The 24852-nt window shown below is 42.0% G+C and overlaps 3 protein-coding genes and 1 pseudogene across 9 annotated transcripts; 1 reads left to right on the top strand and 3 right to left on the bottom strand.

Moving 5' to 3' along the window:
* On the top strand, positions 4510 to 5913 carry LOC110435286 (expansin-B1-like). The gene is made up of 4 exons (XM_021460714.1): positions 4510 to 4758; positions 4848 to 4957; positions 5052 to 5236; positions 5397 to 5913. Exons 1-4 carry the CDS (start codon positions 4572 to 4574, stop codon positions 5713 to 5715), a joined length of 801 nt encoding a protein of 266 aa, XP_021316389.1. The 5' UTR covers positions 4510 to 4571; the 3' UTR covers positions 5716 to 5913.
* LOC8058122 lies at positions 7803 to 13965 on the bottom strand (annotated as a pseudogene).
* LOC110431730 (U-box domain-containing protein 33-like) lies at positions 16716 to 20228 on the bottom strand. Of its 7 annotated transcripts, none has more exons than XM_021451178.1 (7): positions 19908 to 20228; positions 19514 to 19597; positions 19214 to 19407; positions 18953 to 19093; positions 18096 to 18710; positions 17245 to 18006; positions 16716 to 17137 (listed from the first exon to the last, which is right to left on the bottom strand). In XM_021451178.1, the coding sequence occupies exons 3-7, from the start codon at positions 19370 to 19372 to the stop codon at positions 16955 to 16957; spliced, it is 1860 nt and encodes a 619-aa protein (XP_021306853.1). In that variant the 5' UTR covers positions 19373 to 19407; positions 19514 to 19597; positions 19908 to 20228; the 3' UTR covers positions 16716 to 16954. The 7 variants fall into 7 exon arrangements, with proteins under 7 accessions (XP_021306853.1, XP_021306854.1, XP_021306851.1 ...); XM_021451179.1 differs by lacking the exon at positions 19514 to 19597 and having other exon boundaries at positions 18096 to 18303; positions 18385 to 18710; XM_021451176.1 differs by lacking the exon at positions 19908 to 20228 and adding an exon at positions 19728 to 19901.
* Positions 20405 to 23949, bottom strand: LOC8058121 (translocase of chloroplast 120, chloroplastic). Its single transcript, XM_002464931.2, has 2 exons — positions 23804 to 23949; positions 20405 to 23617 (listed from the first exon to the last, which is right to left on the bottom strand). Exon 2 carries the CDS (start codon positions 23583 to 23585, stop codon positions 20616 to 20618), a length of 2970 nt encoding a protein of 989 aa, XP_002464976.1. The 5' UTR covers positions 23586 to 23617; positions 23804 to 23949; the 3' UTR covers positions 20405 to 20615.

Raw genomic sequence — 24852 nt, 5'->3', positions numbered from 1 at the left:
AGAATAATCTTAAATTGATATGCAAGTAGGAGGTCCAAGATAGATGAGTAAATTGCACGATCAGTCCTTAAAGTTTTACGTGGTTTTCATCTAGGTCCCCAAATTATGAAATTGCACGTCTGACTCCCTGTTGGTATTTATTAATGCACACTAAGATCTATAATTATCCGCAAGCGCATAGATAAGATAACGATATAGCACTTCACCAGGATGAACTAGTTTTAATATCGAACCCAAAGAACAGATGGAGGGATCTTGATCTTGGCTTAATCCGTGAGCACAATCAAGGATGAGACTCTAGAAGGTTGAGGGAGAGATCAAGGGTGGTCTAATTCTAGTTTCAGAGAGTTTTTGTACTTATTGATCCACTAGGGAATTACTATGGAAGGTCACAAACATAGTACGAATCTACCATGTAACAAAATGTCTCCTATGAATATAACTTACAGATGGGAGGTGGACTATATAAGACTCGACAAAGTTGTCACCTTTGCGATCTACCACTGATCCGGCCTATAGGGCGCATCTATGAGTAACTCGAGCCTAAGCACCACGCTTACACTACGAGTTATATTCTAACCTAGTGCACTAGATCAAAATACTCAAATGAAACTCATAAACCAGAAGAATAATAAGAACAATAAACTTACTGGCTAATAGAAGTAGATGACCAAAGAAATATCTGATCCAAGCTCTTGGAGAACTTGAATCTGTAGGTACAAGCTAAAGAAGGAGCACCAACAGGCCCAGAGCTTCCTCTAGATATTCTACCTCTCTCTCTCTCTCCTAGTTCTAATTCTAAGACTAGATCTAAACCTAACTAGAGGTGTACTAGTCTTCTTCTTGATTGCTAGGCTCTAGATAGGTTTTAGGGACCCCTCTCTTGATCTTGTCTGGGATAAACCATAGCCCTTGGATCAAACCGACTTAAAACAATGGTCAAGATGCGTCATAGAGGTTGTTTGGAACCTGTCTTGCGAAGCTGGATGACAAGTGGGTCCCACCGAGGCCGGCCAGCCTCTGGTGCCTTCTGGTGTCCTCTAGAACCTTCCAGTCAATTCTTGTAGAATTCCGACGTGATTTGGTTTGATTCCTTGGCTCCTACTCTTCCTTGGATTATTCTGTTTTTATCCCTGAAAACTCACAAATCACCAAAGCTGTGGAACTAGTTAGATTAGTCCCTAAACTATCGATTGGTGATGGTTCCGGTGTCTTCTAGAGCATTCCAAAGTGTATCCAACATGGACTCTCTCATTGGGACCTTAATTATAATAAATAATATATCCGTTTTGATCGTCTCGATGAGCTCTTTGCAATGGTGTGCTCTAACTCATCATTTGAGATATTTTTATGTATAGCATATCCACTTATCTGCAAAACAAGTGAGAACACCAAAACTTGTGGAACTAATTAGGTTTAAATCAAATCAAAAAGCACTTTGGTTCATTTTAGTTGGTTCTTGGGCATTAGTTGACAGTTTATAATTGGAGTTAATTACTGTCAACAGGCACAAGTTTTTCTTGCAATTCCTCCTAGCACTATATCTTCTGAATCCGCCTTTATTCTAGGAGGTAGGATACTTGGAGAGACAAGGAGTTCACTAACCCCTGAAATGTTGGAAGCTCTTGTTTGCAGAAAAGATTGGTTGTTCCTAGAAAAAGTTGTGGGTATGGATAATTAGGTACAATATTAGTCCTTTTTTGTATTTATTTGTAGCACATAGGTCTGTTCTATTTTTACTAAAAGTCTCTTGAATAGGTAGAATCAGCTGAGCTGGTTGGGCCTTAACCTTGAAGGTATTGGCATAAATCTATAGCCAAGAATGGTAAAATGTTCTCTTCTGAAATTTTATAGATGCCTCTTTGTTTTCGGTATGGAGAGTTTTTGTTTCTAGAACACTTGGCTATGGCCCTGTTTATGTACTGCATTCTTAGTGGTTTGGTTTGGCCCATGTACTGCAGCTTAGTTGGAGTAGCCTAACAAGAATCACTAGCCTTTGTCTATTTTATTCATGTCTCTTGTCTTGAGTCCTGAGTAGAATGAGTCCTTTTATTAGTTCTTTTGTAGGGAGCAAATGATTGTATATATGGTTGTGGATTGTTTTGCAAAATGAGCCAAAGTCTTTGTGTTGTTGCTGTAGTTGTGGACAACTAGTTGTGGTTCCTTTGCCACCTTAGAAGCAGAAGTTTTTGAATGGTAGTCTTATTCTCAGGTCTATAGTATTCCACATATGACTTATCAGTCCTTGATAGATTTTAGCTCCATCCGAATTGTTGGATTGCATTTCATATCATGGTGGTCAGTTCAGAAATTCAGTTATTCCAATAATCTGATCTCCAGTTCAGATAATTCAATTATTTAGCTTGTTAGCCAATAGTTAAGATCTTGGATCATGTACTAGTATCTATTTTGTTCACTCTTGATTAGTTGTCACTACTGTACAGATTTTGATGCTGAGTACCATGATATTTGACATCTATTTTGTTGTTATTCATTATGCAGAAAGTCTATGGTTCATGGTGCCAACTCTCACAATGCATTCAAGCTAGGTGGTTGGTAGATGATGCCAGATTCTACAAAGATTCTATAGTTCATGCTGCTTAGATATGCTTCTAGAACAAAATTTGAGCTAGTTGACAAAACATGTTTGTGATATTAAATTTGTAGTAAATTATTGTCGACCGATAGAGTTTATGTTCATTTTGATGCCACACTTGGATGTTCATAATCATATATTATGTTTGTTACTTTTGATCCCACACTTGGCTTTGATTGACTGATATTACTCACAACCAGATTTTCAATTTCTCCTAGTAATGTGGGTTCTCCTAGTGTTTTAGCATTTAAAATTTAGTATAAACTTTCCCTAGTAAATGCCTCCTAGTGAGGATTCCCTAGTGTTTGACTAGTGGTAGTGTTTTGTTACTAACTAAAAACACTAGGAGAACTCCATCATTTTGGTAGTGACTTTTGCTTCAAACTCTCTCTTTTATCTATCAAATGGCTGAAACCATGTGTAAAAAACTCACGTCAAACCATGCATGTATTGGCTCACATGTGTTTTAAAAACACAGGCAGCCAAACGAGGCCCTCAGTGGATTGAAACCATTGTTTGATCACTATTTTGTACAGTACAGGCACTGTTGTATCGCCTGCTAGCTGCTACAGGCTTAGGCAGCCCACATACAAGTTTAGGTTCAAATAGCATAGTAGGCTGGGTTAGTGTGGTTGGAATAATCCAGATGATGGGTTTGGTGAGTTTTTAAGATTGAGCTCATCACGAATAGTTTGGGGTGGGTTCAGATTGCACTACTGGAAATTCAGATTTCGAAACCGACATAGAAATACCGATGATCGATAGAAAAATTCAGAAATCAAATTTCCTGTCGATCTCCAATAGGAAAACATCGTCGGAGTGATAGGAAAATAACATTTTTCTGTCGGTTGGAAAAATTCCCTGTCGGTTCACCTGTTTTTTTTTTGTCGGTACGCCATTGATAGAAAAATGGAAAAATAACCCTGTCGCCCGGAGCCAACAGAAAAATGTGACGTACCGACAAGGAAGTAATTTTCCTGTCGACAACTAAATGCCATAAAATAAAGTCTTAGCGACAGGAAAATTTACTTTTTCCCCATAGACCGGCAGAAAAAACTGGTTTCGACGTGTAACTGACAGAAAATTTATACGTATCGATAGCAAATATGTTGTTTGTCCATAGAAATGCCTGATTTATTTACCATTCATATAATAGTACATTCACAAGCATCACATCATACATATCCATAAGTCTAGCATCTACCGCCACATATAAGATTAGATGCACACTGAACAATTGGCATCAATAGCTACACAAATCATGATGTCCTTGAGTCTGGCATCAACAACCACATATAAGCATGGCATCAATAGCTACATAAATTAAGATGTCCATATAGGTCTGACATCACCATAGGAAGATATCTTCACAAAAGCTAGCATCATTACTTAGCTCCATTAGTACCTAGATGATATGCCTCCCTAAAAACTAGAATCATCTTCTTGGTTAAAAAACTAAGTGGCTACAACTAACCGTTTCACCTACGAACACAAATTTGGACGCCTTGTTTTTTTCCATATATTTTTCCTGTGTGTTAGAAAAAAAACCGATGGAATAAATGTACACCCGATAGAAAATATATAATTTTTCTATCGGTTTTCATCACCGACGGGATATTAGGAATTTTTCTGTCAGTTTTCTAATTTGTTTGTTGGTTTTAGCTAACGGACAGGTTAATGACAATTGTTCTGTCAGTTGTAATTACACCGACAGGGAATTTTGAGTCTGCGGAAGTGTTGGATTCCAGCCCACTGCCAGACAGCCAGAGTGACTCGCGCGTCGTCCATCCAACGCTAACCGCCCACTCGTGCGCAGCGCTGTGACCCCCGCTGCATGCGTCGCCGGCCGGCGCTGCTGAACCACCCGTCCTCCTTATAAGTAGCCAGCCCCGCACTGTCGTCTATCAATCACAAACACACACAGAGCGAAATTCGTCGAACATCACAGTTGAGTGCAAAGAAGACACAAGCGACGATGGGATCCCTCGCCAACAAAATCGTGGTCGTGGCGGCTGTCCTTTCAGCGCTCGTCGGTGGCGGCTCGTGCGCGCCCAAGAAGTTCCCACCTGGCCCCAACATCACAACCAACTACAACGGCCAGTGGCTCGTCGCCAGGGCCACCTGGTATGGCCAGCCCAACGGCGCTGGCCCTGACGACAACGGTATGTAAATTAGTAGGTTAGGTTGAATACAATTTGGCCGGCGGTCAGCCGATCGATCGATCATTCATGCATGTGTTAATATGATGCAGGCGGTGCGTGCGGGATCAAGAACGTGAACCTGCCACCCTACAGCGGCTTCACAGCCTGCGGTAACGTCCCCATCTTCAAGGACGGCAAAGGCTGCGGCTCATGCTACGAGGTACGTACATTATATAAATAGCAACCAAACCAAACAACACATGCATGAGAGAGAGAGAGAGATCATCTCGCTAGGTGATCTTACATACATGCAGGTGAGATGCAAGGAAATGCCGGAGTGTTCGGGCAACCCGATCACGGTGTTCATCACCGACATGAACTACGAGCCCATCGCACCCTACCACTTCGACTTCAGCGGCAAGGCCTTTGGCTCCCTGGCAAAGCCCGGGCTCAACGACAAGCTCCGCCACTGCGGCATCATGAACGTGGAGTTCAGGAGGTAAATGCATATATTTTTCATGCATGCTATATTGTTGGCCAAGATGACGACGATCTCAGAAAACACTATATATAGCTTCTCCATGATCCATCGATCTGTGTGTATATACCAATATGTCATGCAGCAAAACTTACATGTCGTCCTGTCGTCCTGCATGTAGGGTGCGGTGCAAGCTTGGGGGCAAGATCATGTTCCACGTTGAGAAGGGGTCCAACCCCAACTACCTGGCCGTGCTGGTCAAGAACGTGGCGGACGACGGCAACATTGTGCTCATGGAACTCGAGGACAAGGCGTCGCCGGGGTTCAAGCCGATGAAGCTCTCCTGGGGCGCTGTCTGGAGGTTTGACACACCCAAGCCGATCAAGGGCCCCTTCTCCATCCGCCTCACCAGCGAGTCCGGCAAGAAGCTCGTCGCCCCAAACGTCATCCCGGCAACCTGGAAGCCCGACACCCTCTACAACTCCAACATCCAGTTCTAATAGACTTTGCATGCATGCCCTTCATCCGGCAGCAAGCCAAGTTGGCCGCTTATGTTTATTTGCATGATAATAAATAGTAGAGTCTTCTATATTCTAGATAGTATGTGATCCCTGTTGTTGTTCGGGTTCATGATCAAATTCCAAACAGTGGAAAATAAAAGATTGAATATATGTGTCATCATTGATGGATACTTGAAATGTGATATTCTTCTAAACTTCAAACAGTTCCAACATATATATATATATATATATATATATATAGCATCCACAGTGTGCTAAAAATTGGCAATGGCCAAATGGCTAGTTTATCGGATTCATTGGAAATGGACAGCGGACGGCACCTATTCCGCAAAGTCTGCATAGCTGGTGTAGTTTACGGGATCGTACACCACTATTATGGTGAACACAATCTGGAAAGCTCATGCAGAAGGGAAATTGACATTCTTTGCATGGCTTCTAGTGCAAGCCAAAATTCTAACGGCTGACAATATGGTGACGAGGCATTGGCCTTGTAATCCAGTATGCTCGCTTTGTGATCAGAAAGCAAATATTGCACCGACATTGTTCAAAAAAAAGCGAAAAGAAAAAACATTATGGTACAAAAGTCCTTACAGGACAACTGTTGGAGATCTCACATGACCCCAATACTAACTCCACAAGAAATAAATGAATATGTGTCGTTGTGGGAAGCCGTCGGTCATATTCAATTGGTTGATAACAGAGAAGATAGTATCTATTGGCGTTGGACATCAGATGGGGAATATACAGCTAAGAGTGCTTACAACATCCAATTTCAAGCGGCATTCAGTAAATCAAAATTTATGCCAATTTGGAAGGAAAAGGTGGAACCCAAATGTAGATTTTTTTTTGCCTAGACTTTGTTACATAAGAAGATTCTTACCGCTAACAACTTGCTAAAACAACATTGGCCACACAACCCAATTTGCAAGCTCTGTGGATGTGAATGTGAACCGGAGACTCCAACACACTTATACAAGGATTGCTCCTTCCCAAAACAAGTTTGGTCTATCTTTAAGCAATGGCTTGGTCTTTCTGTACTCAATTCAGTCACACTAAATAGATTCCTAAATAAACATTAGCGCAGATGTCGCTCTAAGATTGAAGTTAGCCAAAGAAAAGCTTTCGATGATATTGTGATCTATTTTTGGTGGAATATTCGGAAGGAAATTAAGAAATAGAAGAACTTTTCAGAACACGACCCTGCAACCAAGACAAGTTGCACTCCTGTGCAAAGAAGAAATAGAACAAAACTAGTTGGCAAATGGATCGAATGGCCAAGCCGGTTAGTTTTAGTCAAGTTTTCTGGGGATTTTCGCTCCTGTATCTATGGTCCAGTGCTTTGTGAGTTTAGAATAGACAGTTCCGGTTGTTTTTCCATTTTTGCTAGTAGTTTGCAGTTGGGTGGTTGGCTTGGGTGCCATATTAGTTGTGGCCTTCAGCACATGTTTCTCTTTTTAAATCCTATTTTTATTTTTTTTTCTCGTCTAACAAAAATCTGGCAAAGTTCTTGCCGCCTCTATATATATATAATGTGAGAGTGCAGAGTTTCTGTATCCACATATATATATTATAACACAAAATTTATGAATAGGCATGGGGAAAAATAGACGAAATTTGCCACATCCGAGGAAATGGTTCATCTCCAAGAAAAGATGCCCTGCTTACATATATTCGGTTGCTAAATATACTTGCAGTTCATCCTGAGATTTTAATAACAAAACTAAATATGGAAGCGAATAAATGTCGATTGAACCTGAAACACTTTTGTTCCAAGCACAATACTCTTATGTACAAATATACAATTCACTGCGAGTTGCAACTTACATCCCAAAGATAAGGCTTGTGAACTAACTATAGATTATCATATCATAAAGATAACAAAACTAAAGTTGAATGGACCAATTAGGGATGGGTTCGTCTGCCTCGTCTTTTCTTCTCTTAATGCGTTGATTCACCAACCTCACGCGAGTCCTCGAAAATAGAAAGAACCAATTGCGATGGTAGTTGTGTCGTATAATTCTCTTCCTCTTAATGAAACACATGCTAAGGCATGTTCATGAAAAAAATTATAGTCGTAGCTTGTGCTGCTTGAAATGTTCCTGTATGGCAGAATAAAGAGCATGATTAGATGATGGTGTGCCAGAGGTAATTTTGTCATTGGGGATGTGCTGCGCCCACTGTGGAGCCAGCCCTTTGTGAACTCTGCTTCGTAAGTGTACCCATATGCAGCAATATGAGGATTCCTCATCACCTCCGACAATTTTATTCAAAAAAAGGAACAGTTGTTAGTAATCTGGCGTTATTAACACACTTCACATCGGTATATGAACTTGTTTTTTTACTTAAGCAAGCACAACAATCTTCTACATTAAAATCAAACTTATTTCATGACAATATTGTTAGATAAGCCTAGTGCGAAAGCACTTTACTTATTTTTTTACACTTTTATTTTCCTTGGCTTCCAAGACTAGTAGAAATATGCTCAACATCCACTTTAGTGATTAGAATATGCTAGAGTAAGTGGGGAGGCCCTCTGCCTATAAAAGCAGAAGCAGGGTCATTGTAAAAATTAAGCCATTGCATTTTCATTCAATCCAAGGGGCAAGGGTCAAGCTGTCCTCTGGTAGTTCCCCGATCTGAATCTGAGATCCAATCGAGCCAAAAAATTTGAGGATTCCTCATGGACTCATGATGTACCATTCATCTAGAATGGAGTGGTTCCTCAAACCAAATACTCAAGTAGAGTTTGGAATCATGAAGGTAGGCAATTATGTAATTGAGCATTATACTAAGGCATTGTTTAGTTCGCAAAAATTATTGGATTTGGTTATTGTAGCATTTTTTTTATTTGGCAATTAGTGTCCAATCATGGACTAATTAGGCTCAAAAGATTTATCTCATAAATTACATACAAACTATGCAATTAGTTATTTTTGTCACACCCGGTTTTAAAGAACAAAACCAGGCTAGCCATATGTGTGCCCAGAAAGTCCACACATATATCAGAAACAATGTCATAAAGTGGGAACATACTTATAATTAACACTTACATCAGAGTATTGTGAATTAATATCTAATTTTCAGGCTCAATCTTCACATAGATGGCTGACTGGGGTTGCTAATGCCAAGCACTTCTGATGGTTTTCTGAGAATGTCCTTCATGACTCCACTCTTCTGATCAACTCGTACTAGTAAATTGGAGTTCTTGTGAAATAGCACGAGTGAGCACATATCGTACTCAACAAGCATAACCAGGGATTCATGAGGCTAAAATAGTCGACACTTGTTTGACTGCATTTAGCTTTTATATATATATATATATGAAGCATATTTATCATGTAGTAGCAACAGCAAGGTAGCATATAAACTCATAACCACATGATCAATATAAGCATAATTAATTCAAAGCATAAACGATAAATAAATGATCATAATAACATAATAAGCGTCATCATATTTAATGTAGATGTCCTCAAGGTCGCTCTTGTCCGTGAGCACGGCTAGTATATTAGTTTAAACACTCTGCAAAGGTTGTACATCTTTACCCATGAGTCATGATTTACCCTTTAGCCCGAAGTTGTAAGTCTCTTAACCCCCAACCTAGGGAGGTCGGCAGGTATCACTATGAAGCCTTTCAAAAGTTTGTCTAACAAGTTAGGACCATAAGGTTTTCAATTGGCGAGCAGATGTAGAGCCCCCCTTCCAAATGGCACAATGACGCAACCTATACACATAAAGACAGAGGCCGCACTATATCCATGTCGGCAAGCCCCTCTAGCGCCCTTACGGGTAACCTCTACCAAGCTAGAAGAGGTCTTCATACTAAGCTAAAGCTAGAGTCATAATAGCCCTCATGGTTGCACTGTCAATCCCAAGTAATCACATACAGACAAAATCTCATATAGCCATAAGTCATCTTTTAACGTTCATAGCATAGTCATTAATCACCTTACAAGATCATGGATTAAAATCAAGCACTAGCAAGAACTACCCAAATGCATTATCCAAATAGATGACAAGAAATTTAAGATAACAATCATCTATGATTTCACTAGGGTTGTTAAGGTGGACACATGTATAAGAGAGTTTGAGCGACCACATGCACACTCAAGCCATAAAAAGCTCAAGTGGCACAAGACTCAACAAGGTTTCTCCTCGAACAAAAACACTTACTGCTTATAGTTTAGGAATGTTGTGTCATTTGATTTGTTCGGTAATTTGAGTTACTTAATTGTCTTGGAGTTTTCTAAATAAACTATGTAATACCATGCTCTTATGAAGTGTCGGTTCTAACAAACTGCATAAATAAGGTTCTGTAGCATAATAAAATGCCAGAGTAATAGGACATACGAAGCAAGAAGGTGTGTGGCTCTCAACAAACCGATATCCAAAGGACCTTGATGTGGTTGACAGGGAAGCTGATTTCACCAGGGGCTCAATCACGCACCACACGTCACTCATACGACTTGGTCGTCTTCTTCTGCTAAGCTCTGCACACTGCAGACCCAGAAGCATCAGCTTCTTGGCTTGCACAAATGGCCACTCCCCAGCTGATTGGTCAACAAGAAGATTCAACTCATCTTTCTCAAGTGCATCCTCCAGTGCCCTTCCAATGCCTAGAGCTGGCTTCCCAGTTACTAGTTGGAGTATGACAATGCTTGTGGACATTGTGCTAGACTTAACTAGGAGGCAAGATATGCCAAAATCACTGACCTTGCTGACCAAATTGGCATCAAGGAGGATGTTTGCAGGCTTCAGATCACCATGGATTACTGGGTGAGGCTTGTAGAGTGAAGAAAGATGAGTGCAGAACATATCTCACCGATGATCCTCGTACGGACTTGCCATGTTAGTGGAAGCGTGTTGTTTTCACAGGCTAGACGATCTTCAAGGCTTCCATTTGGTAGGAACTCATACACAAGACCTGAAGCTTCTGAGCAAGAACCCATAAGTGTTACAAGGTTTGGATGCCGCACCCTACTAAGAACAACAACCTGCATAGTAAAATTACTTTAGTAACCTAAAACAGTAACATACGTTGCATAATTCAAGTGTTCAGCAATCATTACCTCTTGCCGAAACTGCGACTGACCTTGCAAGTTATGAGAGCGCAACATCTTAATTGCCACTGTTGTGTTGCATAGGAGACCTCTGTAGACACGCCCAAATCCACCTTCACCAACCTTCAGTGTGTCACTGAAATTCTGTATTGCCAACTTCATCTCTGACAAAGAGAATTCGGTGTTCCATGTCAAACTTGGGCAAGATGATATTGTCTTCTCTTTCTCTTTGCACAGCTCATCTGCATCCTTGAGCGCATTGTCCCTTCCATGCTTCACTTTCTCATACTCCAACTTCTGTGAATGAATAAGGGATTTACTTGCTGCCAACGTATCCTCAAGATCCTTGACAATGCCACCATAGTCATCGACTTGTTGCTCCAATGTTTCCTTCTGTTCGCTCACCTTAACAAGCTTATTAAAGATGTCATCTTTGTCACGTTTAAGTGCATCCATTTCTTGCTTCATCTGTTCTATACGCCATTTTCCTTCGCTAGGGCTTCCTTGACTTCTTTCCTCTTCTTTGCCTCATCCAAAGATATATCCTCATAATTGTTTCCCTATAATCATCAGAACTTTCTGTGAGATTCTATGTCACACCCATATTTTAAGAACAAAATAGGATGCATAAAAGACTCATATGTGCCCCAGGAATAGTCGCACACATAAGTAGACAAATCTCAAATGTACCATTGCAGTGTTTATTACATAGCGGAACATAATAAATCACATAGTCTTATATACATAAATGATAGCAAGATGTAAACAACGCTCTCGACGGAAGCTCCACACAGGGACACTGTTGACTGGTTGACTCCAAACCTAGTACTCATAGCGATAATCCTCATTCCAATCATCATCATTTGCATAACCTGGGGTGTTGGGAAATTGCAAGAGTGAGCACATATCGTACTCAACAAGTATAACCAGGGGTTCATGAGGCTCAAATAGCTGACACTGGTTTGACTGCTTTTAGCTTTTAATAGTGGATAGCATGTTTAATCATTGGATAGCAAATATCAAGGTAGCATAAATAATCCCATAACCACATGATCAATGTATACAAGAATTAAGAATAACACATATAAACAACATAATAAACCATCATTTATCATCATTAATCATGTTCATCAGTGTCCATCTATTCCGTCAGTTTTCCGGGCCGCCCGTATCCGTGGGCACGGCTAGTATACCAGATTTAACACTCTGCAGAGGTTGTACATCTTTACCCATGAGTCGTGATTTACCCTTTCGCCCGAGGTAGCTAATCTCTTAACCCCCTTCCTAGGGAGGTCGGCAGGGTTCACTATGAAGCCTTTCAAAAGTTCGTCTAACATGTTAGGGTCGCAAGGTTTCCTTCGCGAGCAGATATAGATACCCCCTTCTGAATGGCACAATGACGCGCAGCCTATACAGATAGGGACAGGGGCTCGCACTATACCCGTGTCGATTCAGCCCCTTTAGCGCCCTTTCGGGTAACCGCTAACAAGCTAGAAAAGTTCTTCATACTGAGCTACAGCCAGAGCCATATAGCCCTCATGGTTGTACGAGTTGTCCCAGCTTTTGCCAAGGGATAAGTCCTTATGGAGGGTCAAGATCAATCCAGCAAAAGCCAGAGTTCTTTCCACCATTTATATTCAAGTTGCTAGAAAGCTTATTTTATTGTTTATTGTATATTCAAATATTCATTTTACAAGATCATGGATTAATAATCAAGCACTAGCAAGAACTACCCAAATGTATATCCAAATAGGTAACAAGAAATTCAGGATAACAATCATCTATGATTTTGCTAAGGTCATCAAGGTGGACACATGTATATGATAAATGCTATATTAATTGTGTATAGGTAACAAGGATAGTCCTAGTTATACTTGCCTTGATCAAAGCTCTCCTGAGCCTGCTGGTCTTCAAAGGCTTGGTCTTGCTCACCAATGTACGGCTCACCGTCTAATCCCGATCATCAATCAACAACACGCAATCCAATGGAGACAATCATACACAAGGCAAACAAGATATAATTAGAACATTACACCAAACAGTGGTAAAACCAAGATAAAAGTTTATCAAAATGTTCTACGCAGCACTACGATCACACAAACGTAAAGTTCACGAAAATCGGATTTAAAACGTGGAAGATATGAATTTTCTAAGATTTCCTATAGAGAACTAATTAATTAAATGCTACTGCAGAATTAAAAAGTTCCAAAACATAGAATAAATACTTCTAACACGTAGAGCTCGTAAATACGAATCTAACGAAATTTGAATGGACAAAAACGGAGTTAAAACGAGTATTTTATGAGCATTATAAAATCAGAGGCAATTCTGTAATTTCTGGAAAGCGCATTTGAACTCAGCCCGACAGAGAATACGCTTTTAAAATGAAAAGCGTAAACTTGAAAATACGCCATGGACTGCGGGTTGATTCTTGGAAAAGTCCAGGGACTCTTTAGCAAAAATCCCCTCGAAGGAGTATCGGCCGTCGATCTTCAAACGGGCGGCATTGAGCGCGCTGGGGGAAAGGTGGCCGGCGGCCAGCCGGACGCAGGCGCCGGTGCGGTGGCGCCATGGCCGCCGCCGTGTGCTTCGCTGGCGACAGTGGGTTTCTCCGTTCCGTGCACCAAATCGAGAAGCGAAACCATGGGCGCGTGGAGGAGGAGAAGGCGAACTCACCCCCGGGTTCGGCTCGGCCTGGGAAGGAGCGGAGAGCTCGGTTCGCGGTGTAGAAGCAACGCGGTCTTGGCGAGATCCCGAACGCAATGAGCTTAGGCGGCTAGGGCTCGATTTCCGCAGCGCGATGGGAAAAACGGGGTGCGGGCGAGGCTCGAGACCTTTATAGGAGCTTGTTGCACATGTTTGTCAAGAAATCCCGAGGATCACGGGATTGAGCGCGTCCCGGCCGAGTTCGGGTCGAACCCGTCCGGAGGAAGGGGACGGACGCTGCCTGTGGGGCCCAGGTGTCGGCGACTGAGAGAGAAGGGGGCGTCCACGTGAGAAGGGACTTGCCGCTCTTGTGCTGCTCCGGCACCGCCACGAACACCTTCTCTGTCGCCTCCTCCTCCTCCGCCACCGCATGCTCCTCGAATATTTCCGCTGTTGCGCCGCCAGTAGTAGTGCTGCAAGAGTAAGAGTCGGCGGCGCTGCCGCCGCCCCGGTTCTTCCACATGACCACACGTCCATGGGCGTAGCGAAATGGCGGGCGTGCGCTTGCCGGGCAAGTCAAGGTTAATTAGTACGATCGGTAGTGTGATCGGTAGCACGAGACTGGTAAATACTCCCTCCATCTCAAATCATAAGACATTCTAAAATTCTTGGAGAGTTAAATCGTCTCAAATTTGATCAAATTTATATGCTAAGATAATAATATTTATAGTGCCAACTTAGTATCATTATATTATTTATTAATTATATTTTTATATTATACCTATTTGATGTTATAAATCTTTATAATTTTTTTTGTAATTTTGATCAAAATTAAAATGCTTTGACTTTCTGGAATGACTTATAATTGGATGGGGGGAGTATCATAAATATCGCAACTAGGACCGTAACTAACTAATTAACGAACTGAGGTTATTCGCTCGGACGGTGGACTGGTCGCACTGCAACGTGCCAACGCCATTGTGACGCTAACATGCGCGGCCTATGTGATATACTTAGATCAAAAATCTTTTGGATTTGATTATTATAGTACTTTTATTTGTATTTAGCTATTAGTATATAATAACTAGACTCAAAAGATTCGTCTTGCGATTTACAAATAAATTTAATTTTTTATGTATGTGCCGTAAGATTCAATGTGACGAGAAATCTTAAAAAGTTTTTGGATTTTTGGGTGGACTACTTGTTTAGTTCAAAAAAAATTGGTTTTAGTACTGTAGCATTTTGTTTTAATTTGGTACATATTGTTTAATTATGGACTAATTATACTCAAAAAAATTATCTCACAATTTACAGGCAAACTGTGCAATTGGTTTTTGTTTTTATCTATAATTAATGTTTTATATATGTGCCGCAAGATTTAATGTGATGAGAAATCTTGAAAAGTTTTTTATTCTTAGATGAACTAAACAAGGCCTAATATGTGGTCTCAAAAAGGCTTGACACGGGAGCCGGGAGGCCAAGTCAACCGCCGTGGGGAGGCATTTTTTTTAGATTACACAGTACAACGCAGACACTCAACACGCACGCACACTCACCCCTATGAACACGTACGCAAACCCTACCCCTATGAGCACCTTCGAAGGACTGAGCCAGCAAATCTTGAAGTTCACGAAGTCACCACAGGCGCCTCGATGTCGACGGGCACGTCGCCTACCACTTAATGCGTAGCGCCGGAAAATCCTGGAATAAATCCAGAATAAAGTGCCGCACCCAGAATTTGAACCCTGGATGAGAGCCCCCAACCAATGACCTTTGCCATTGCGCTGTGAACCCCTTGGCGCCGTGAGGAGGCATCGAGTGAGAGAGACTGTGAGAGTGACTGGCCAATGGGCATCATTGTTCATTACCCTTTTTTTTTGGCAGAATGTAAGGTACTCCGTACAACTTTCAACTATAAATCCTAAACCACGCATCAGTACTCGGAACGTCACTGTGATAATAATACGGTAACAACTTATAAATTCTAACGTTTGTGTGTGTTTTGCAAGGAGCGCTTGTATTAAAATTGCTGGAGTTATAGTGCATACTAAAACTTGCAAAATCTACTGACAATCTGAAATGGACGGTTAGCTCCAACGTTTTTTGAGCTGATCATCGCTAGCTCTATAAATTCTTGGAGTTAGAGAGGTTGACACGTTTAAGTGTTTAGTCTAGCAGTTCTATTTTTATTTTTGCATTACTAAAATGTGTTTACGCCACTCTATTTTTTTAACAAACTCAAAATCCCTCGTAATTCAGAACTGGTGAATTCTAAATTGCTATGCAAAAGAAGAAGAAAAATCTCCCTCTATCCTTGAATAAATCAATTTCTAGAGTCGTCCTAAATTAAACTTTTTTTTAATGTTTGACTAAATTTATAGAAAAAAGTACATATATTTATAATATCAAGTAAATATATTATTATAAAAATATAGTCTATGATGTATCTAATGATACTAATTTGATGCCATAAGTCTTGACGCTCTTTTTTTATATAAATTTAGTCATTTTAAAAAAAGTGACTTTAGACAATTCTTGCAATTAATTTATTCAGGGACAAGGTAGCGATAACAGCAATGGTTAGGAGAGGTTGCCAAGTGATAATACACCTGCCTCTCTGGTATAGAATAGAGGTGATTATCTATTTTGGTGTAAGCTTTGGTTAGCAACACACGAGACGTAGGTTTTCATAGACACTGCACACAATGCTTAGATAGAGGAAACAAAAAAGCATAAAGCAATACCTTGTCGCCAACTTCAGATAGAGACGTTGTTTATGATATACTCTCTCCTTTCATAGACACTGCACACAATGCTTAGATAGAGGAAACAAAAAAGCATAAAGCAATACCTTGTCGCCAACTTCAGATAGAGACGTTGTTTATGATATACTCTCTCCTTCTCATGAAACAACTTTAACTAAATATATATTAAAAATATTAATACTTATGATATTACTGAAAAGATCTTTAAATCTAGTTTTTTAACAAATTTATTTGAAGATACAAATGTTACATATATTTTCGATAAATTTAGTCAAATTTGTGACACGAAAACTCAAAACGATAGTTATTTTGGAACGGAGAGAGTATCTTCCTTAATAGAAGTGATGTTTTTTTGGTGGGTGGGGGGGGGGGGGGGGTTAAGAAACAGAAGCAACAACGTGGGGTAGATGCCAAACTGGATCATCAACTCCCTCTTCTTGTCTAAAATGTCAGATGTCGTCTGAATAATAAGGTAAACTGGTAAAGACATTTCACTAACAAAACTACCTTGAGAAATCAAAACTTGACAAATTACATATTTACTTTCTTTCATAGTCACAACCAGTTATGCACATGCTACACAAAGAATCATAAGACCAATTTTGTATACACTAAGATTTTTAAAGGAAAAATAAAATAAAACTCTAGTTTTCTTTTATCCCCTTCAGGATCCAAGCAGGAATGAATTGAGAATCATACAGATGTAGCCTGTAGGCATAAACTCCCACAGCGAAGGATCTGCATCAGTCATGGTCCACGCTGAAGATGTTCTTGGATAACTAAGCGAAGCGCTGAGTTTGGAATTGTAACACAGTTTCGAAGTGGCAGATTGGTCATGGGTGATGTGTCATGTGCTTCAAGCCATTCCTCTATGGCCTCGGCTTCATAGGTGAATCCATCCGCTGCTATGTGTGGATTCTTCATGACCTTCTGATCTCATTAGCAGCATCCATATGAATATATGTCAGCACAACTTCTGATGGATGAAAGTAACTATCATGGACATAAAAGGATTCAATGTGAAGCAACACATGTACCTGCAGAATCGGGCACAAAAAGTAATGTGGCACGCTGCTTTCATCCTGAATAGATGAAGAAGTTGAGGGGCATGCTGATAAGGAGGCATTCTTCATCATTGTCTCAACCACTGGCCACACATCAGTGACAAGGTCAGCGCGCCGCCTCCTTTTCTCTGCTGCGCATCTCATAGCAATACGCGCAAGCTGCTGCACCTGAACAAAGGGCCATTCACCAGCGGATCTGTCGATGATGGTGTGCAGTTCGTCATTGATCATTGCATCCTCCACTCTCTTCACTATCTCCCTTGGGTGTCTCCCTGTTAAGAGGCGTAGGATGATGATACCAAACGAGTAGACGTCTGATCCTTGGGTCAACTCACCGTGGGCCATGTATTCTGGGTCTGAATAAAACATTGTCCCAATTGGATGGTCAGTAAGATGGACCATGGTGCTGGTGTCGGATGGCACAAGAAATCGAGCAATGCCGAAGTCTCCAAGCTTGCTCACTAAATCAGCATCAAGGAGGATGTTGGAAGGCTTAAGGTCACCGTGGACAATAGGCTTGGGCTTATGACTGTGGAGGAAGATTAGCGCAGAACAAATCTCTCCAATAATCCTTGTTCGGACCTGCCATGTCAGCGCTGGGGTGTTACCCTTGCAGGAAAGACGGTCTTCAAGGCTTCCATTTGGTAAATAATCATACACAAGAGCTGACACTTCATCACATGCTCCTAAGAGATTGACAAGATGCGGGTGCCTCACTTTGGTCAGAATCAAAACCTGGAATGACAGCACAAATTTTGTATCACTTTGCATAACCTCTACATAAATACTAGTAACATGGAATTGCGACATCCTACTTTAATTACCTCGCGTTGAAACTGCAGTAAGCCTTGGAGGTTCTCATTATGACGTAAAATCTTAATGGCCACGGCGGTGTCACAGATAGTGCCCTTGTAGACACGTCCATACCCACCTTCTCCAATTTTTAGTAATTCACTGAAATTTTCAGTTGCCAGCTTCAGCTGATCCAAGGTAAACTGAGTGTGTCCTTCAGAATATCTGACTGCAATGTCCCTGTAAGGCCACAACTGGTTGTCAAGGGAAGTTCTGTATGATTCCGAATCATTTTCTATAACATTAGTATCAGAAACATACTGCACCGGCGCCAACTTGGGCTTATTTTTCTCCTGGAACTTTGCAAGGTATTCGTCTCGGTGGATCTTAAGCTGACTAATTCCTTCTCTCAGTGTTTCTATCTCATGTTTATCCTGTTCATGAGCTTCCTTAGCTGCTCCTAAAGGTTGAAGCAAGATCTGGTCACTTGCCTGATGAAACTTTTCAAGATATTCATCACGCTGGATCTTTAGCAGTTCAATATCCTTTTTAAGCTTTTGTATCAAGCGCTGATCTGCAGCACGAGCTTCCTCAAATCCTTTCGAGTGCTGTAGCTCTTTTAAGAGGTGATCCTGTAGTTTCTTAGCCTGAAAAGGTAGCTATATTAACTAGATATAGTTTAAAAAATATTAACTAGATATTATGTACATAGGATGGATGGAACATGTGCTTCCTAGTGACAGATTAATATTGCAACAATAATTTACTCATGACACTATAATGTGTTTCCATACTTGAGTGTGGATTAAAAACATACATTAGTGAAGAAAGTAAGAACAAAAAAAATGCAAACGAAGTTCAGAACAAAAAAAATGCAAAAGAAGTTTACTTTCTTGCGGACGACTAGGAGCTCCTTCTCAACCTGTTGGCGCTGGCAAGACTCTTCAAGGTTTTCTTTCTTCAACTTGACAATCTCATCAAAGGCCTTCTGAAGTCTATCTTGCAAGTCGGCATCAAAATCCATATCTTCCTGTCCATAAGTTACAGATGCATCACAAAGGATACTTGCTTCAATTGATGAACATCCACCAAAAGAAACAGTTCAGGGTACAGCTCAATAAAGAACCAGGATGCTAAGTTTGGTGCAAACCAGATCTCTATGAGGTGCCGGACTCTGAACATGTTCTGTTGGGGGCATCTTCAGATCAACTGAGAGGGACGACAGAAGCTCCGACCTAGAGCCACTGTGCTCGGTACTGCTGTCCTCGTGCAAGGACAACGAATCTGAGTAGTCCAATTCATCGGACATGAATGATGATACACTGTAAGAGCTTGAGCTAGCACCTGAAACAAAATAATCATGTTATAATAAGCAGTTAAGAGTAAGGGATAAGGATTACTTGTTATCTAATTCTGTAACTACATGAAAAAGGTCTTAGCATGTCCATGCCTGACGGTCTTATCAATTAGGTGATAGGAGGTTTGGCTTCTATTTCCCATCCGTGCCAAGAACGGAAACCAAAACCGGAGCAAGCTATTATCCATGGGGAACAAATTCAGGAAGAAGAACAGTTAGCAAGGCTATCGCACCACAAAAACACTGGAGCCATGGCGTCAGGTACGCTCATACATGCAGTAAAAGATATCCAGAGGCAGCCATAGACCTTAGTTAATATTCAGAGGAACTTATTAAGAACTGAGAAGAGCAGAGCTCATAAGAATTTCGTGCAGTCTCACTAGACTCCGGGTAGCCTAAAAGCACGCGTGAATTTATGAATAGGAGCATGGGATCAGAAGGTAGAGGTAGATAATAAAAATAAAAAGAAGATTGTAGGAGTCGTTACCTTGGCGGCGACTCATCTGCGGTGAGACTGAAGCGCAGAAAAGGAGATGGAAATTTCTGCCCCCTCGAAACAGGGAATCTTCTCAGCTACGCGCAACTTGTCAACGTCCCTCCCCCGGGCCCCGGGGCCGTCTGAAAAAGAACGAAAAAGTCTCCTGGACAAGCCCATCAGATGTGACAGCATCCGTAGTTACTGGTAAGATAAAACGTGTAGCCCGGAAGGCAGACAGAAAGATTTGTTGTGACAGAAAAAAACTGCTAAATAGCTAGTAAATTTGGCTGATAAGCTCAAACGAACAAAGCAGTTTTGGTGACTCGTTTTCAGGAGGAATTTCTGTGAAACGTCATTGACTGGTTCGTTTGTTTCGCTCTGACTTGGAAAATTACAATTATCCAACTTTTGAAAAAAAAAAAAGGCTCGGAATGCACTAGGATTCAGATGTTAATATAATATAGCAATAGAGTATGCCCAGAAATCTGACAAAGTGACACGATGAATTCTCCAATCCAGCTTCATCAGAAAGAGCTCAGGGAAAAGCCTTACATTAGATGAGTACTGTCACAAAAAGAAAGAGCCCAGGGAGAGCATAGTTACAAAAGTTGGTAACAAAAGAACAAAATAAATTGAAAGTAAAAAGTTCTAATTTATGCTAGATTTTAACCTATGATGCTCTGCTCACTGTTTTCTCAGGCTTAAATGGAAAAAATACTAGCCAGATTCTGAGTAATAATTCTGTAACAGCTTCATAATGTTTTGGAATATTGGCACGAGAGCAACGAGTGCGATCTCAAGATGCTCCGAGCTGTTCAGGCGAATCCCGAATTGGCCAGTCCCCTTGTTGCTTAGATTCGCATGGCCAACCAAGTTGCTAGCTCTTCCAGCAGGGATCTGAGACTGGATGTTGCAGCCAATTGCCAGATCCCCATGCCAATCCACAACAGATAACGCGATAGTGGAAAGCATCCGCCCAATCGGGTAATCTTTGTCCCTCATTGTTGCTTCGAGGCGGCCTCCATACGCCACATCTCCCCTCCCACTCATGGCCCCACCGCTAATCAGGACCCTGAGCTGCTTGTTCACTATCAGTTTGTCCTCAATCTTCACACCAGCTGATACTGAATCCCCAAGGAGCGTGGCAGATATCCCAGCAGCTGTATTGTTGCGCCTGAAGTTCTTAAATCTCGATTCACCACGAATTGTGTATGCCATATCCTTGCCAACAGACTGCAAATCAAGCCCAAGTGAAGTAGTCTTACCCTCAGCATGCTTAATTGAACTTGCAGCCTCCATTTGCAGGGAGCAATCCTTCTTGTCTTTTGTAAGCTGGCCAGACACGGATAGAGGAACTTTACCTTTTACAGCAAACAACCTTTCAACATTAAGTCCCTCATAACCAACATCATGGTCCCAGCCCTGGGTTTCCAATACAGGTCTGACAAGCCATTCACTTGGTGTATCCAAAAAACGATAGCGATGGCTAGGATAGCCAGAATCAAAAGATGAGGGCAGTACCATGTCAGGCATAGGCACTGAAACATTAGTTGGAGTATTAGAATCATCTTCTAAGTTGCTGTTACCGAAATCATTTGCTCGAGCACTGGCTTCTGCTGCCATTTTCTTCATCAATTTACGACGCTTGCTTTCCTCTTTCAGCTGTTTTCGGTAGAACAACTTCTCTCTGTAATCTAGCTCCTCAAGATAGGCCTTCCTCTGCTCCTTGTTCAGCTTGGCAAGCTGAGCTTTTGTGAGACGCTTAAATGGAGGTAAATCATCATAATCTGAACCATCATCTGAATCAGAATCATCTGCCGAATCATCTTCAAGATCATCATCATCACCACCAAATTGCTCCTCTGGTAACTTCAATGGGGCACGAGACTGAAGAAGGGAAGAAAGGAGGAAAGGCAGTGGAGGAATCCTTGTACGAGAAAGTTTACTCATGGGACTATCCTGCAACTTGAGGAGCACATTGGCTTCTGCTAACACCTTTGAAGCAAAACAAAGCAGCAGTAGCTGTGGCTTCCAGACTTGTCCATTTGGCAATACCCTCTGGCCAGCCCTATTTGTCCTGCATGCTGAGTGGTTTTCCACCAGGGATACTGGGTTCATAAGACGGACATCACCAGCAGCTTGCCTTATAGCTTGCTGCACTACATGAGATCTCTGGGTGACAAACATCTCATAGCTCAGAGGAATTCCATTCTGCCCATCTGGTGGCGCAGATGCAGCATGAGTTAACACAACAATGGCATTAAACCAAACTGATGCTCCAAACACTTTTGTGATGGTTTGCAAAAGAGGGACATCACCATTGTCCCTGCTCTGCATATCCAACCTATCAAAATAAAGAACAATATCCGGAGGGTTTTTGCTAATAATTCTCTTGACAGAATTGAGAACCTTCTGGTTGTGGTGTTGTTCTAAAGATGAGCAGGAAAGTCCAGGTGTATCAATCACTTTTACTTTGATTCCCTCAACCATACCAACTACTTCTTGAACCTTCCTAGTACTAGAATCAAAAGCATTTGTATCCAACCTGGTATCATCAAAGATTGAATTAATGGTAGCACTCTTACCGACCCCAGTTTTACCAAGAACCAAGATGGTGCATGAAAAATCAAGGGGCTCATTTCCAGCAGCTTCAAGACGTTCTGCCATCTCTCTTGCACGGTCAATGCTAAACGTCCCATTAGCAGTAGTTCTTCTAAGTTGTTCTGCCAGCCCAAGCCGATACAGAACCTGTGAAACGACCATATTATGAGAAGTTTGCCCAAACCTGTCAGCGAGACGAAGAAACTTAACCCGGATCATTTGAAGCTTTTCGTGGATTTCATCATTCTCATCTCTATCGTCCTCAGCAGATTCAGTGGCCTCCTGGGTTCCCCTATCCACAGCGGATGGCCTGTTGGCACGGACCTGTTGAACAGAACGCACAGGAGGCTGCGACAGGGAAGACGATGATCCAAGGCCAGCAGGACGAGATAGCAAAGAGGGACCATTAGTAGACCGAGCAGAAGCACCACTGCTTGATTGTGCAGGTGTAGAACTACCAGCTGAGGATTTTGCAGGGGGAGCAGAGGTGGTGGTATTCTCATCATCTGAGAAGCCTGAGTCATCCAATTCCTCAATGGCAACAGCAGACTCAGCTGCAGAATGTGTGACTGACTTGGGCCTGCTATGAGAGGAAGCGATCTCTTCTGTGCTCTTCCCTGGCTGATTTTTGCTTTGATACATACCACCTTTTACATCTTCATACTCGCTCCCAGATTGTGCAGCGACCTGCTCTTGATTCACATCATCAGCAAACATTTCCTCCACATCAACCACACGGGGCGTTTCGTCCTCGTCCCACTTATCTGCCGCAAGCTGTCCGGTTTCCAGCACCACTCTGGTGTTCGGCGTCACCACTGGCTGGTGATCACCAGACACCCCCGCAGACTCCAACGCACCTTCTCCCGAGGCCCGGTTTTCTTCCCCAACCTCATCCCCGCCACCATCCTGCGCCGCCACCGCGCCGGGCGGCACGTCCCCCTCATCCACGCCCTCCACCACCACATCACAATCGCCCTCATCCGCCGCAGTGGCTGCCTTCACGGCGGATTCCTCCTCCTCGGCGACTCCGCCGTTCTCGCCCGCCCGATCCTCCGGCCGCCCGACGCTGCCGTTCTCGTTCTCCATGGATCACACCCGCCGGCGGAAGGAGCGGAACCCTAGTCCGACATCAAGAGAAAACGCAACGGATCAAACGATAGCAACAGGAGGGTAATAAAAAAAAACAAACGCAAAGACGTTCAATTGCAAGCGGACGGAGGCTGGAATAATCTATGTGAACAAAAATACATGCAAAAAGATTGTGGAGGACGGATCCGGAGAGAGGTGGCGGACACCAAACCAACCTGGTTGGAGGCGACGGCGGCGTGGGTGAAATGGGATCGGTGAGCGCGGCGCGGACGCGGCCAGGAAAAGGAGGGAGAGAGGCAGGCAGCGGCGAGAGAGGAGGGGAGTCGCAACCCGGATTGGATGCCTCCGCCGTTTTTACTGGGCTCTGCTAAAACCCTGGAGATTTGCTTTTCTGCGGGCCCAGTTTACAGAGGCCTAATTACGGGCCCAGCTTTTTCTAAGGAAATTGGGGCCCATTAACTCATACAGCGACTGAACACAATTTGGAATCGCAAAAACAATTTAGCAGCAAAGTAAACTTGTGGTATATTCTCTAAACTCTATCAGCTTCGTGCAGGCTCGCATGAAAACATCTTCGGCAACCAAAAACAAATAAATAGAACTGCAAGTCTAGATGAATGCTAATGCATGCAACTATGTACATGTCAATCTGAGTGAGAAGGTTCATGTCTATTCTTTTTTAAAGACGTGGCAGCAGGGATGAATCCACAAAAATATTTATACGGGGCTTTTTCTACCTCGTCTCCTTTTCAAAATACATCAATGAGAAAAATGTATAGGAGGGGCTAAGGAGGCTCCATGAGTTCAGCAGCCGTAGGAGGACTGGAGCCCCGGCATCCCCACTGTTGGCTTCGTCACTGTGTGGCGGTAACTAGATAATGAAATATTGTCTCTTAGTCTATAGTTTTATTTCAGTTCATAAGTTATACGTGACATTTAACTCTTACACGATGTTATAATCATATGCGCCATATGAACAATATAGCCACTTACAATACTATTTAAGTTAAGTACTAACATAAAAATACAATAAAAACAATTTAATCTACTTTGATATTTGTATGATATAAAAATATAGAGAGACTTGCATATGTAAAATAAATTACATGGAACGTACGGAGTATGATAAACATTAGACTTAGGATACACCATAAGGATGTGAGTCACGTGGGGATGAAATTGAGAACTCTCAATGTAGGTTTCTTAAATTTTCATTTATCGGAAAACACTGTCATTTAGGTTTTGTGAGATGAAACTCACCTCC

This window comes from Sorghum bicolor, chromosome 1, assembly GCF_000003195.3.
Source record: "Sorghum bicolor cultivar BTx623 chromosome 1, Sorghum_bicolor_NCBIv3, whole genome shotgun sequence".
Taxonomy (NCBI): domain Eukaryota; kingdom Viridiplantae; phylum Streptophyta; class Magnoliopsida; order Poales; family Poaceae; genus Sorghum; species Sorghum bicolor.
The sequence above is the reverse complement of the archived record's forward strand: the minus strand, read 5'-3'. Positions and strand labels throughout refer to the sequence as shown.